At 65.8% G+C, this 15,136-nt stretch overlaps 1 protein-coding gene across 1 annotated transcript in view; it reads left to right on the top strand.

Moving 5' to 3' along the window:
• The window catches only part of DNAH17 (dynein axonemal heavy chain 17), a 75,233-nt gene that overhangs the window by 37,502 nt on the left and 22,595 nt on the right, over positions 1-15,136 (top strand). Inside the window, exons 43-58 of the mRNA XM_054709931.1 lie at positions 2,077-2,204; positions 3,016-3,164; positions 3,808-4,090; positions 4,168-4,341; positions 4,473-4,680; positions 6,634-6,799; positions 6,957-7,059; positions 7,863-8,010; positions 8,343-8,434; positions 9,794-9,955; positions 10,458-10,622; positions 10,779-10,970; positions 11,108-11,374; positions 12,036-12,197; positions 12,651-12,884; positions 13,313-13,477. Coding sequence (XP_054565906.1) covers positions 2,077-2,204; positions 3,016-3,164; positions 3,808-4,090; positions 4,168-4,341; positions 4,473-4,680; positions 6,634-6,799; positions 6,957-7,059; positions 7,863-8,010; positions 8,343-8,434; positions 9,794-9,955; positions 10,458-10,622; positions 10,779-10,970; positions 11,108-11,374; positions 12,036-12,197; positions 12,651-12,884; positions 13,313-13,477 — 2,798 coding nt within the window. The remainder of the gene's footprint in view (positions 1-2,076; positions 2,205-3,015; positions 3,165-3,807; positions 4,091-4,167; positions 4,342-4,472; positions 4,681-6,633; positions 6,800-6,956; positions 7,060-7,862; positions 8,011-8,342; positions 8,435-9,793; positions 9,956-10,457; positions 10,623-10,778; positions 10,971-11,107; positions 11,375-12,035; positions 12,198-12,650; positions 12,885-13,312; positions 13,478-15,136) is intronic.

Raw genomic sequence — 15,136 nt, 5'->3', positions numbered from 1 at the left:
CCCAGGCGGACGGAGGGGCCTCAAGTCCTGGGGGAGACGGTCCCACATCGCCTGTCAGCTCCCACCAGCCCTCCTCCCACCAGCCCTCCTCACACCAGCCCTGCTCACACCAGCCCTGCTCACACCAGCTCTCCTCCCACCAGCCCTGCTCCCACCAGCCCTCCTCCCACCAGCCCTGCTCACACCAGCCCTGCTCACACCATCCCTGCTCCCACCAGCCCTCCTCCCACCAGCCCTGCTCCCACCAGCCCTCCTCCCACCAGCCCTGCTCACACCAGCCCTCCTCCCACCAGCCCTGCTCACACCAGCCCTCCTCACACCAGCCCTGCTCACACCAGCCCTCCTCACACCAGCCCTCCTCACACCAGCCCTGCTCACACCAGCTCTCCTCCCACCAGCCCTGCTCCCACCAGCCCTCCTCCCACCAGCCCTACTCATACCAGCCCTGCTCACACCAGCCCTCCTCACACCAGCCCTCCTCACACCAGCCCTCCTCACACCAGCCCTGCTCCCACCAGCCCTCCTCCCACCAGCCCTGCTCCCACCAGCCCTCCTCCCACCAGCCCTGCTCACACCAGCTCTCCTCCCACCAGCCCTGCTCACACCAGCCCTCCTCCCACCAGCCCTCCTCACACCAGCCCTGCTCACACCAGCCCTCCTCACACCAGCCCTCCTCACACCAGCCCTGCTCACACCAGCTCTCCTCCCACCAGCCCTGCTCCCACCAGCCCTCCTCCCACCAGCCCTACTCATACCAGCCCTGCTCACACCAGCCCTCCTCACACCAGCCCTCCTCACACCAGCCCTCCTCACACCAGCCCTGCTCACACCAGCTCTCCTCCCACCAGCCCTGCTCCCACCAGCCCTCCTCCCACCAGCCCTACTCATACCAGCCCTGCTCACACCAGCCCTGCTCACACCAGCCCTCCTCACAGCCCTGCTCACACCAGCCCTGCTCCCACCAGCCCTGCTCACACCAGCCCTCCACACAGCCCTGCTCACACCAGCCCTCCTCACAGCCCTGCTCACACCAGCCCTCCTCCCACCAGCCCTGCTCACACCAGCCCTCCTCACAGCCCTCCTCCCACCAGCCCTCCTCACACCAGCCCTGCTCACACCAGCCCTGCTCACACCAGCCCTGCTCACACCAGCCCTCCTCACAGCCCTGCTCACACCAGCCCTCCTCACACCAGCCCTGCTCACACCAGCCCTCCTCACAGCCCTGCTCACAGCCCTGCTCACACCAGCCCTGCTCACACCAGCCCTGCTCACACCAGCCCTGCTCACACCAGCCCTCCTCACAGCCCTGCTCACACCAGCCCTCCTCACACCAGCCCTGCTCACACCAGCCCTCCTCACAGCCCTGCTCACAGCCCTGCTCACACCAGCCCTGCTCACACCAGCCCTGCTCACACCAGCCCTCCTCCCACCAGCCCTACTCATACCAGCCCTGCTCACACCAGCCCTGCTCACACCAGCCCTCCTCACAGCCCTGCTCACACCAGCCCTCCTCCCACCAGCCCTGCTCACACCAGCCCTCCTCACAGCCCTGCTCACACCAGCCCTCCTCACAGCCCTGCTCACACCAGCCCTGCTCACACCAGCCCTCCTCCCACCAGCCCTGCTCACACCAGCCCTCCTCCCACCAGCCCTCCTCACACCAGCCCTGCTCACACCAGCCCTGCTCACACCAGCCCTGCTCACACCAGCCCTCCTCACAGCCCTGCTCACACCAGCCCTCCTCACAGCCCTGCTCACACCAGCCCTCCTCACACCAGCCCTGCTCACACCAGCCCTCCTCACAGCCCTGCTCACAGCCCTGCTCACACCAGCCCTGCTCACACCAGCCCTGCTCACACCAGCCCTCCTCACAGCCCTGCTCACACCAGCCCTCCTCACACCAGCCCTGCTCACACCAGCCCTCCTCACACCAGCCCTGCTCACACCAGCCCTCCTCACAGCCCTGCTCACAGCCCTGCTCACACCAGCCCTGCTCACACCAGCCCTGCTCACACCAGCCCTGCTCACACCAGCCCTGCTCACACCAGCCCTGCTCACAGCCCTGCTCGCTCCTAGGCCTCTTCTCGACCATCATGCGGGACCTGGCCAACATCACGCACGAGGGCCCCAAGTGGATTGTCCTGGACGGGGACATCGACCCCATGTGGATCGAGTCTCTCAACACCGTCATGGACGACAACAAGGTTCGAGGGGCTCCTGGACTTCGAGAACCCCCAGACCCACGTCACCATCCACCCGCACAGCAGACAGACCTGCCACAGACGGGACGCGGGGGGCGGGGTCTGCCTGGGGCTCCACACGGACAGTTAGGAACAGGGAAAGTCCCGTGTCACAAGGTGTGCTCACGTGACCCCGCTCCACACGTGACCCCACTTCACGCGTTACCCCACTTCACGCGTTACCCCGCTTCACGCGTTACCCCGCTTCACGCGTTACCCGCTCCACACGTGACGCCACTCCTCGCATGACCCCGTTCCTCACGAGACCCCGCTCCTCGTGTGACCCTGCTCCACACATGACCCCGCTCCACACGTGACCCCGTTCCGTGTGTGACCCTGCTCCACGCATGTCCTGTCTTAGACATTTTGGCAGCGCATGGGTGGAGGGTGCAGATAAGAAAAGCATTCTTGTCTAGTTAGTTGGCATAACGTGGAAAAAATAGCTAACACCTTGGAAGGAAGAATTATGTAGAAGCAGCTGAAAAGATGAATCTCAACCGAGCACAGGAGGAAGCTGCAGGATTCCGGGGGCCGGGGGGGGGGGGTGCCCACATAGTGTGAGAGTGCAATCCTAACCCTTGTCCCGGGGCAGGAGGGGGCAGAGGCGGGACCGGGTCAGGGACACAGAGACGCCGGGTTGGGGGAAGCCAGTCAGCAGTGGGGCCGGGTGCAGGGTCCCGGCTCCCTCCTGCTCGTTCTGAGATGCGTCCGTGTGGGGCACCCTCGGGCGACGGCGCCTTGGCTGCTGAGAGCCCCCGCGGGCCTCCCTCGCCAGGTCCTCACCCTGGCCAGCAACGAGCGGATCCCGCTGAACCGCACCATGAGGCTGGTGTTCGAGATCAGCCACCTGAGGACCGCCACGCCGGCCACCGTCTCCAGAGCCGGCATTCTCTACATCAACCCTGCGGACCTGGGCTGGAACCCGTGAGCTGGGGGGTCTCTGTCCCGCTCCAAACTGGCGGAGAGATGAGGCCGGGGGCGTGTCAGTTACACATGTGACGAGGCTGGGGCGTGTCAGAGGTTCACACGCATGTGACAAGCCTGGGGGCGTGTCAGATGCCAGTGTCCTGTGCTGCAGGCAAGGCCCACAGACGGGGAGGCCTCATGTAGAGGAAGTCTATTGGCTCAATTTGCCAAGCATGCTTCAGGCATGGCTGGATCCAGGAGCCCTGATGATGTGATGAGATGTTCCTGCTTCTCTCCTCTTCTCTCCTCTCTTTCCTTCCTGTCCCCTCTCCCTGACCCCATGATGTCACGAAACCTTTCTCCCCTCCCCTCCTCTCCCCTCCCCTCCCCTCCCCTCCTCTCCCCTCCCCTCCCCTCCCCTCCGTGTGAGCTGCATCTGGGACAGTAGGGATGCCGGTTGCTCTGGGCTTGTAGCACCCCCATCGCTAGAATATCGGCACCAGAGCTCGTGCCCTCAGCAGTGCCTGGTCTGCGCGGCCAGGCAGGCGCCCCAGAGTCACGCGGAGGCGCCGAGCGCTCCTCCGGGAGAGACGCTGGGCCGGGGGGGAGGGGGTGGCCCAGCACAACGGCCGGGCCTCAGCGCACCTCCCGCCCTCCGCAGCGTGGTGAGCAGCTGGATCGAGCGGCGCAAGGTGCAGTCGGAGAAGGCCAACCTGATGATCCTCTTCGACAAGTACCTGCCCATGTGCCTGGACAAGCTGCGCTTCGGCTTCAAGAAGATCACGCCGGTGCCCGAGGTCACGGTGATCCAGACCATCCTGTACCTGCTCGAGTGCCTGCTCACCGAGCGCAACACGCCGCCCGACTCCCCCAAGGAGCTGTACGAGCTCTACTTCGTGTTCGCCTGCTTCTGGGCCTTCGGGGGCGCCATGTTCCAGGACCAGGTGGGCGCCGCCCGCGGGACGCCGCGCAGCCCGGCCCTCGGCGCCGCTCACCGCCGCTCACCGCTGTCCTCCCGCAGCTGGTGGATTACCGCGTCGAGTTCAGCAAGTGGTGGATCAACGAGTTCAAAACCATCAAGTTCCCCTCCCAGGGCACCGTCTTCGACTACTACCTGGACCCCGACACCAAGAAGTTCCTGCCCTGGATGGACAGGGTGCCCGCCTTCGAGCTGGACCCCGACGTCCCGCTGCAGGTAGCTGCCCGGGGGGCCCGGCGCCCCGCCGCGCGCCTGGACCGGGCGTCCCAGGGCGAACGAGACGAGTGTGTCCGCGGCCACGGCTCCTCCTCCTCCCTCCTCCCTCCTCCCTCCTCCCTCCTCCCCAGGCCTCCCTGGTGCACACGACCGAGACCATCCGCATCCGCTACTTCATGGACCTGCTCATGGACAAGTCGTGGCCCGTGATGCTGGTGGGGAACGCGGGGTCGGGCAAGTCGGTGCTGATGGGTGACAAGCTGGAGAGCCTGAACACAGACGACTACCTGGTGCAGGCAGTGCCCTTCAACTTCTACACCACCTCCGCCATGCTGCAGGGTGAGCGGGCGGGGGAGCAGGGGGAGGCCTGGGGGCAGGGGGAGCAGAGCAGGGGGAGTGGGGCAGGGGGGGCTGGTGCAGAGGGAGGCTGGGGGGGCAGGTGGAGCAGGGGAAGGCCTGGGGGGCAGGGTGAGCGGGTCAGGGGAGGCTGGGGACAGGGGGAGGTTGGGGTCAGAGTGAGGCTGGGGGCAGGGTGAGGCTGGGGGACAGGGTGAGGTTGGGGGACAGGGTGAGGTTGGGGACAGGGTGAGGCTGGGGGCAGGGTGAGGCTGGGGGACAGGGTGAGGCTGAGGGACAGGGTGAGGCTGGGGGACAGGGTGAGGTTGGGGGACAGGGTGAGGCTGGGGGCAGGGTGAGGTTGGGGGACAGGGTGAGGTTGGGGGACAGGGTGAGGCTGGGGGACAGGGTGAGGCTGGGGGACAGGGTGAGGTTGGGGTCAGAGTGAGGCTGGGGACAGGGTGAGGCTGGGGGACAGGGTGAGGCTGGGGGACAGGGTGAGGTTGGGGGACAGGGTGAGGCTGGGGGCAGGGTGAGGTTGGGGGACAGGGTGAGGCTGGGGGACAGGGTGAGGCTGGGGGACAGGGTGAGGTTGGGGGCAGGGTGAGGTTGGGGGACAGGGTGAGGCTGGGGGACAGGGTGAGGCTGGGGGACAGGGTGAGGCTGGGGGACAGGGTGAGGCTGAGGGACAGGGTGAGGCTGGGGGCAGGGTGAGGCTGGGGACAGGGTGAGGCTGGGGACAGGGTGAGGCTGGGGGACAGGGTGAGGCTGGGGGCAGGGTGAGGTTGGGGGGCAGGTGAGGCTGGAGGCAGGGTGAGGTTGGGGGACAGGGTGAGGCTGGGGGCAGGGTGAGGCTGGGGGACAGGGTGAGGCTGGGGGACAGGGTGAGGCTGGGGGCAGGGTGAGGTTGGGGGACAGGGTGAGGCTGGGGGCAGGGTGAGGTTGGGAGACAGGGTGAGGCTGGGGGCAGGGTGAGGTTGGGGGACAGGGTGAGGTTGGGGGCAGGGTGAGGCTGGGGGCAGGGTGAGGTTGGGAGACAGGGTGAGGTTGGGGGCAGGGTGAGGCTGGGGGCAGGGTGAGGTTGGGGGACAGGGTGAGGTTGGGGGACAGGGTGAGGTTGGGGGCAGGGTGAGGTTGGGGGACAGGGTGAGGTTGGGGGCAGGGTGAGGCTGGGGGCAGGGTGAGGTTGGGGGACAGGGTGAGGCTGGGGGACAGGGTGAGGCTGGGGGCAGGGTGAGGTTGGGGGACAGGGTGAGGCTGGGGGCAGGGTGAGGTTGGGAGACAGGGTGAGGCTGGGGGCAGGGTGAGGTTGGGGGACAGGGTGAGGTTGGGGGCAGGGTGAGGCTGGGGGCAGGGTGAGGTTGGGAGACAGGGTGAGGTTGGGGGCAGGGTGAGGCTGGGGGCAGGGTGAGGTTGGGGGACAGGGTGAGGTTGGGGGCAGGGTGAGGCTGGGGGCAGGGTGAGGTTGGGAGACAGGGTGAGGTTGGGGGCAGGGTGAGGCTGGGGGCAGGGTGAGGTTGGGGGACAGGGTGAGGTTGGGGACAGGGTGAGGCTGGGGGACAGGGTAAGGCTGGGGGACAGGGTGAGGTTGGGGGACAGGGTACAGTTAAGAAGGGGGGAGCAGGGGTCGGTCCTCATAACCCAACCTGGACACACGCAGCCACATGGCTGTCTGTCCCCCCATTCCTTGTCCCGGGGACTTGCCAATTGCTCCTTCATTCCCCACCCCCACCCGCTGGCCCCCCCCCCAGAGTAGGGACGGGCGGTGGCCAGGCCCCTTCCCCGTGCTCCCGGCAGATCCCACGGGCCCGTCACCACCGAGCTGCGGGAGCCACAGGGTTGAGGGCACAGGTTCCTGCAGCCCTTGCCCCCCCCATGACGCCCACCACCCCCTCCTTTCCCCCGGGGAGGGGAGGCCCCTCTAGGCCACATCCTGCTGGCCGCGCTCCCTCCCAGGGGTTCTGGAGAAGCCGCTGGAGAAGAAGTCGGGCAGGAACTACGGGCCGCCCGGCACCAAGAAGCTGATCTACTTCATCGACGACATGAACATGCCCGAGGTGGACAAGTACGGCACGGTGGCCCCGCACACCCTCATCCGCCAGCACATGGACCACGGGCACTGGTAGGCGGGGCGGGCGGGGGCGTGGCGGGGGGTGAGGTGAAATCCACCATTTCACAGCCACATGCTAGGTGTGGCGGGGGGGGGGGGTGTGGGGGGAAGGTGGCGGGGGGTGGAGGGGGGGGTGCTGGGGGCAGGACCCCAACGCGGGTCCCCGCAGGTACGACAGGCAGAAGCTGACGCTGAAGGACATCCACAACTGCCAGTACGTGGCCTGCATGAACCCCACCTCCGGCTCCTTCACCATCGACCCCCGGCTCCAGGTGGGCGGCCGACTCCCTCCGCAGCCGCCGGCGGAGGGCCGCGTGGGCAGAGGAGGATAAAGCCCTGTTTGGGGACATCGGGACGGCAGGCTGACTTCTCTGGACGTTCGGGGGGCAGGGGTGTCAGAGGCCGGCCAGCCGGGCCCCGGGACCCCAGCGGGCTGGCAGATTCAGCAAAGGAAGCTGCAGGCGCCCTGTCACTCTGGGTTTAAGGTGACCAGCAAGCATAACCCTCCACCTGCCCAGGATGTGGGACCCACAGGACGACGCCTGCACCCACCAGGACCCCCCTCCGGGTCCCTGAGCAGCGGGTCCTGGGCAGAAGCCAGGCCTGGGCTCTGAGACGCTCTTGCCTCCGCCAACATTTTCCTTTTCTTTAAAAAAAATATTTGTATTGATTTCAGAGAGGAAGGGAGAGAGGAGAGAGAGAGAGAGAGAGAGAAATCAATGATGAGAGAGAATCACGGATCGGCTGCCTCCTGCACACCCCACGCTGGGGATCAAGCCCACCCGGCCTGTGCCCTGACCGGGAATCGAACTTTGACCTCCTGGTGCATAGGTCGATGCTCAACCACTGAGCCACACTGGCCGGGCTCCACCAACATTTTTCTTGAGAGCGCGAAGGGCATTTGGTTGTTTCAGATATGACCAATATTTAATGGGACACGCACACGCACACGCACACGCACACGCACACGGCATTCTGGCCACAAGACCCTGGGCGGCGCGGACAGACTCTTCCCACGTGGGCGGCCGCGCGGTCCCCGAGGCTGCCTGACGTGGGGCTCTGGTTGTCCGGGCAGCGCCACTTCTGCGTGTTCGCCGTGAGCTTCCCCGGCCAGGAGGCCCTCACGACCATCTACAACACGATCCTGTCCCAGCACCTGACCTACCGCTCGGCCCCCCTGGTGGTCCAGCGGATGAGCGGGCAGCTGGTGGCCTCGGCCCTGGGTAAGCCGGCCGGCCTCCCCTCTCCTGTCAGGAACACCCGCCGCTTTAAGGGGCTGGGGCTGCTCTGTCTTCCCTGTAAATGGTTTACGTAGCCTTTCCAGTCAGTGTCTTCACCGGTGCTGTTTGCACAGGAGATGGGGTGAAATCCGATTGCCGGGGGGCGGGGGGTAATAGAAATGACTTGCACGTCACCTGGGCAGCAGGCTCCCCCTTGCTCTGCAGATTTCTTAAATTGCCACTGGCTCAGGGCGTTTGCTTTGGGAACAGACCCTAAGCCTTGCCCTCCCTGAGGCCAGAGAGAGTGCCTAGGATGGGGTGTCTTCCTACCACAGCCCTGCACCAGAAAGTCACGGCCACGTTCCTTCCCACGGCCATCAAGTTCCACTACACCTTCAACCTCAGGGACCTCTCCAACATCTTCCAGGTACGGCCCTCAGCCCGGCCGGCCACTTCCTGGCCGAGCCGGACCCATAGACACCCTCCTCCTCTGCTTCTCTCAGGAGAGAGAGCCGGCTGACCTGGAGCGGGACAGGGATGATGATGGCAATGGTGATGGTGGTGGTGATGGTGGTGGTGGTTATGATGATGGTGGTGGTGGTGGTGGTGGTGGTGATGATGGTGGTAGTGATGGTGGTGGTGATGGTGATGGTGATGTGATGGTGATGATGGTGATGGTGATGGTGGTGGTGATGGTGGTGGTGATGGTGATGGTGATGGTAGTGATGGTGGTGGTAATGGTGATGGTGGTGATGGTGGTGATGGTGGTGGTGATGGTGATGGTGGTGGTGGTGATGATGATGGTAATGGTGATGGTGATGTGATGGTGATGATGGTGGTGGTGATGTGGTGATGGTGGTGGTGATGGTGATGGTGATGATGGTGATGGTGATGATGGTGATTATGGTGATGTGGTGATGATGGTGATGGTGATGGTGGTGATGGTGGTGGTAATGGTGATGGTGATGATGGTGATGGTGGTGATGGTGGTGGTAATGGTGATGGTGATGTGATGGTGATGATGGTGATGGTGATGCTAGTGATGATGTTTCCTCTAATTTACTGACTGTTTAGTCTGAGCCAGGCACTGGGCTTGGCCATTCACACCCCCATATTCTCCTCTAAACAACATGAAATGCTCTCACACCCCATTTACGAGAAGGAGAGACTAAGGCTCCAGGAGGTGAAGCCATGCCGCCTCTCCCACTGCAAGGGCAGCCCCCACGCCACGCTCTCCGGAGGCCCTCCCGTCTCACACACGCTCCCGACCACCCGCCGGGGCCGTCCATGGCACGTCCCACGTGTCATTTGTGTGACTCTGTTGGCCTGGTTACACCTCCAGCTAAAACGCAGCCGCCATCAGGCAGGGCCTGTCTTTGGTCAGAGCCGGAGGAGCTCCCTCGGAAGCACCTGCTGGCCTTCCCGGTCACGTGGTTCGTGGACGGCTGGGCCAGAGCTGGGGGGCCGCTGGCTGCAGAGCCCACGCTAGTCACCACGGCCTGAGGCTTCGGGGGGTGGGTCCCCAGGAGGCCTCTCTGGTCCCTTCTCCACTGTCCTCCCCGCTAGAGGATGGAGCCCTTGACCTTGTCTTGCGGGCAACCCCCCCCCCACATGTCTCTCCGGCCGCAGACACGCCCTCCGGCCCCGGGGTTTGCGTGGACGTGGCAGCGGTGGCTTCCTTGGCCCCAGCTGCTGAGTGGCGCTCCGGGGGAAGCGGCCACTGTCCCCGGCACTCGGGCACAGCGCGGCCGGCTTGCCTCACACCCACCTCGTGTGGGGGGGGCAGGGTATCTTGTTCTCCACCACCGAGATCCTGAAAACCCCGCTGGACCTGGTCCGCCTCTGGCTGCACGAGGCCGAGCGGGTGTACGGCGACAAGATGGTGGACGGGAAGGACCAGGACGCGTTGCGCCGAGTCACCATCGCGTCCACCAAGAAATTCTTTGACGTAAGTCCAGCCGCTGTCCCTCTGCGGAGCCCGGACGCTCCCGGAGGGCAGGCTACGGGGCCAGTGATGCCTGCACCCCTCCTGGGAGGGCCCTCGGGTGGGCAGGGGGGACCACGCTGGGTCCCACGGGGCGCTCTCACGTGGGTGTGTGTCTCAGCGGGAAGACGTTGAATGACCTCCCTCCATCCCCGCGGGGAGGAGAAAGGCCCGCCTGGGCCCAGCTGCTCTGCTGGGGGCTCCGGGGGCCCTGGGGGTCCTGGGGGCCCTGGGGGACCAGTGTGTTCCTCATGTGATGGGCACAGACCATCCCACAGGGACTTCTCCCAGCTGTCCGCAGGGCGCCTGGAAACACGTGTGGGCCCCTGGAGACCTGGCCTGGCCTCTTGGCGCACCGGCTGCTGTGCCCACGGCTTGCCCATGGCGTGTCTGTGGCGTGTCCGTGGCGTGTCCATGGCGTGTCCGTGGAGGCAAACGACAGAAGCGCCTTGTCTCCCACCGGTAGGATCTCGGCGATGAGCTTTTGTTTGCCAAACCGAACATCTTCAGCCACTTTGCTCAAGGGATCGGCGACCCCAAGTACCTGCCCGTGACGGACATGGCCCACCTGAACAAGCTGCTCACGGACGTGCTGGACAGCTACAACGAGGTCAACGCGGTCATGAACTTGGTGAGCCGGGCGAGCCGAGGGCGGACACCCGGCCGGCGCCCCACGGCTGCGCCATCCTGGCGAGCCCCGCGGCGGGGGCGGGGTCACGGACGGGGTTCTGTGGTGTGGAAGGCGGGTCCCCGCGGGGCGAGGGGCTGAGGGTGCCTGGCCCCGCAGGTGCTGTTTGAAGCCGCGGTGGCGCACATCTGCCGGATCAACCGCATCCTGGAGTCGCCGCGGGGGAACGCGCTGCTGGTGGGCGTGGGCGGCAGCGGCAAGCAGAGCCTCTCGCGCCTGGCCGCCTACATCAGCGCGCTGGACGTCTTCCAGATCACGCTCAAGAAGGGCTACGGGGTCCCCGACCTCAAGGTGCGGCGCTGGCTGGCGGGGCTCACCACCCGTCGCCGGGACCGGGCGGCCGGCCCCGGGGTCTGCGTCTCGGAGCCTGAAGGCCGGGGGCGTCCGGCCGGGACTCTGAGCCTGTCCCCCCGCCGCCCCCCGCGCAGACCGACCTGAGCGCGCAGTACATCAAGGCGGCGGTGAAGAACGTGCCCTCCGTGTTCCTGATGACGGACTCCCAGGTGGCCGAGGAGCAGTTCCTGGTGCTGATCAACGACCTGCTGGCCTCGGGCGAGATCCCGGGGCTGTTCGCGGACGACGAGGTGGAAAACATCATCTCGTCCATGCGGCCGCAGGTCAAGTCGCTCGGCCTGACGGACACCCGGGAGCTGTGCTGGAAGTTCTTCATCGAGAAGGTCCGCCGGCAGCTCAAGGTGCGCTCCGGCTCCGGCTCCGGCTCCGGCTCCGGGGGCCGTGCCTGTGGGCTCCGGTGTTGGTCTGGGTGAGGGGGGGCCATTCCCTCCCAGGACAGAGCGGTGGGGCCGCCTGGTGGACGGGGAGGGGCTGTGAGAGGCATCTCGTGGCCCAGACACGTGTGTTACACACACACACACACACACACACATACACACACACACACGCACACGGAGCAGTTTCAGCAGTTCAGCACACCTGGCCCTTCGGCATCCTGCTCAGGGGAGGTGGGCTGACCTAGGCCAGGCTTCCCTGACACAGACGTTCCCAGACTGGGGTCCCTGGGGGTCCCCGCTTGTCTGGGGCGTAGCCACGGTCCTAGGGGGCCTGGAGGAGGCTCCGTGTCCCCGGGGGACAGACCTGCTAAAGGAGCGTGGCCTCCCAGCGTGGCCGCCCTTCTCCGCCGGCCCTGCATCCACACTTCCTCGTCCGCCTTTGGGAGGGTCTCCTGAGGGGGGCCCTGCTCCCTGACATCGCTGGGGGGGTCGTGACCTCAGCTGAGCCTGCGTTCGCTGTGGGGCGGGGGCCCCCGTGAGGCCCGGAGGCGGGAAGGCTGCCCGACGTTTGGGGCCGAGCCTCCTGCCGCGGCGCCCCCACGAGCGCCCCTCGGCCCGCCCGCAGGTGATCCTGTGTTTCTCCCCCGTGGGCTCCGTCCTGCGGGTCCGAGCCAGGAAGTTCCCCGCCGTGGTCAACTGCACAGCCATCGACTGGTTCCAGGAGTGGCCGGAGGACGCCCTGGTGTCGGTCAGCGCCCGCTTCCTGGAGGAGACGGAGGGCATTTTGGTGAGTCGGGGCCCAGCCGCCTCGGCCCCGTCTGTGCCGGCGGCCGTCGCGGAGAGGGGATCCCGGACCCTCCGCCTCCCGGGCCCGGGTTAGGGTGAGGCAAGCGGGCGCTCGCCTCGGGCACAACACTTAAGGGGCGCGGGAAACCTCGGCGATCAGGTCGTTTTAATGCAACATTTTAAAAAATCAACATAAATGCTAAAAAGTTCACGGGGAACAACATTGGAAGCCAGGGCGGGGCTGCTGCCGGTGGGTTCCTGGGCCCAGCGTTCCCCGTGGCCGGGCCCCGGCCCGAGCGGCCGTGCCCACCGGGCGGCCCAGGAGGCGGACACGGCCGGGCCACCCACAGGGCCCGCGCGGAGCGGCCTGGAGAGCCCGTGTCTGCCGGTGGGTGACGCGGGGCCCGCGGGGTCGTGCCCGGCGGGGCCCGGGGTGACGGCGTCCCGCCCGCAGCCGGAAGTCAAGGCCTCCATCAGCCTGTTCATGGCCTACGTGCACACCACGGTCAACGAGATGTCCAAGGCGTACCTGGCCATGGAGCGGCGCTACAACTACACGACGCCCAAGACCTTCCTGGAGCAGATCAAGCTCTACCAGAGCCTGCTGGCCAAGAAGCGCGCCGAGCTGGTGGCCAAGATCGAGCGGCTGGAGAACGGGCTGATGAAGCTGCAGAGCACGGCCTCGCAGGTCCGCGGAGGGCGGGGGGGGGGCAGCGGGGACCCGGCGGGGCGCCCAGCCCTGGGACAGTGCGGCCCCTGTGGTAGAAATGGACAGGAAGGGGGAGCACCCCCGCCCCCTCACTTGCTATTCTTGCCCGGCCCCCTCCTGCCTGGCCGCCCTGGGCCGGCACCCCCGATCCCCAGGGCGGGCTCAGTCCCCGGCTCCCAGCTTCCTCTCGCCGCGGCCCCGCCTCCCCAGGACCCCCACCCGCTGGACTGTCAAACCCGAGCAGCGGGAACGTATCTTGCGCTTGTGACCCTGTGTACACAGTCGGTGCTCAATAAATGCTTGCCTTCGAGGCGTCGAAAAGGCGCATTGAGATGAGATTGGAGATGAGCCCGCCCGCGCGGAGGGCGGCCAGCGCCCGAGCCGCGTCCCCCGGTGCCCCTCCCCAGGTGGACGACTTGAAGGCCACGCTGGCCATCCAGGAGGCCGAGCTGGTGCAGAAGAACGAGAACGCGGACAAGCTGATCCACGTGGTGGGCGTGGAGACGGAGAAGGTCAGCAAAGAGAAGGCCATCGCCGACGAGGAGGAGATCAAGGTGGAGGTCATCAACAAGGTGGGCGGCGGCCGGCGGCGGACCCTCCCAGCGGGACCCCCCCCCCCCCCCCCCCCGTCCCGCTGAAGAGCAATGCGTTCCTGAGGCCACGCCACTCGAGGCCACGGCGCAGCCCCTCGGGGCCCCTGAGAGAAACAGGCTCCCGGCCCGATGGGCTGCCTTGTGGCCGATGCCGGGTCCCTGTGCACGGGCAGGTCGGGAGGGCTGCACCTGGAGCCCCGGCCCCGGGCCACGGGGGGGGCGGGGGGGGGAGAGCGGGGCGTGCTGGCGTCCTTGTCACTGCTGGTTTGGTTTCTCGTCTCCCGTCCCTGCCTGGTTCTGTGTCGTCGTCACGCGTCTGCACGAGGGTTTGAGTTAAGGGGGGTCCCCGAGCCCCAGCTGGTGTTGCTCAGTGGACAGAGCATCAGCCTGCGGACTGAAGGGCCTCGGGTTCGATTCCTGTCAAAGGCACGTGCCTGAGTTGCAGTGTGAGGCGTGCAGGAAGCAGCGGGTCAATGATCTCTCTCATCATGGATGTCTCTCCCTCCCCCTTCCTCTCTGAACTCAATAAAAACATATTTTTAAAAAGGGGCGTCCCCGAGTGTCTGCGTCCCCTGAGAGGGAGGACGCCCCCTCAGGCAGGGAGGAACCTGCCGCTCCGTGTGGTCAGCGACATGCTGCAGACTCCAAACCAGCAAGTGACACAGGCAGGCTCCGCGCCGAGCCGGGACCCCACCCAGCAGGCCGAGCTCTGTGACCCGCTGCCCAATGTCTGGGCGCCCACCCCTCTCCAACCCCCATATCCAAACACACACCCCCCCACCCCCCAGGAGCTACAGGAAGAAGGCCTGGGAGCTGCCCAGCACAGCTGGGTCGGTGCCCGCTGTGCCCATTCCCTTCCTTGTGCCCCACTTGTCCCTAAAGCAGGTGCAGAACCGGATTCTCCAGGAGGTCAGGGTCAGGGTTAGGGTTAGGGTTAGGGTTAAGGCTCTGCCCAGGACAGGGTTAGGGTTAGGGTTATGGCTCCTCCCAGGACAGGGTTAGGGTTAGGGTTAGGGTTATGACTCCTCCCAGAACAGTGTTAGGGTTAGGGTTATGGCTCCTCCCAGGACAGGGTTAGGGTTAGGGTTAGGGTTATGGCTCCTCCCAGGACAGTGTTAGGGTTAGGGTTATGGCTCTGCCCAGGACAGGGTTAGGGTTAGGGTTAGGGTTATGGCTCTGCCCAGGACAGGGTTAGGGTTAGGGTTATGGCTCCTCCCAGGACAGGGTTAGGGTTAGGGTTATGGCTCTTCCCAGGACAGTGTTAGGGTTAGGGTTAGGGTTATGGCTCCTCCCAGGACAGGGTTAGGGTTAGGGTTAGGGTTATGACTCCTCCCAGGACAGTGTTAGGGTTAGGGTTATGGCTCCTCCCAGGACAGGGTTAGGGTTAGGGTTAGGGTTATGGCTCCTCCCAGGACAGGGTTAGGGTTAGGGTTAGGGTTATGACTCCTCCCAGGACAGTGTTAGGGTTAGGGTTATGGCTCCTCCCAGGACAGGGTTAGGGTTAGGGTTAGGGTTATGGCTCTGCCCAGGACAGGGTTAGGGTTAGGGTTATGGCTCCTCCCAGGACAGTGTTAGGGTTAGGGTTAGGGTTATGGCTTTTCCCAGGACAGTGTTAGGGTAAGGTTAGGTTTATGGCTC

This window comes from Eptesicus fuscus, chromosome 20 (assembly GCF_027574615.1).
Source record: "Eptesicus fuscus isolate TK198812 chromosome 20, DD_ASM_mEF_20220401, whole genome shotgun sequence".
NCBI classification, from domain to species: Eukaryota; Metazoa; Chordata; class Mammalia; order Chiroptera; family Vespertilionidae; genus Eptesicus; species Eptesicus fuscus.
This window is presented reverse-complemented; position numbering and strand designations above follow the sequence as displayed.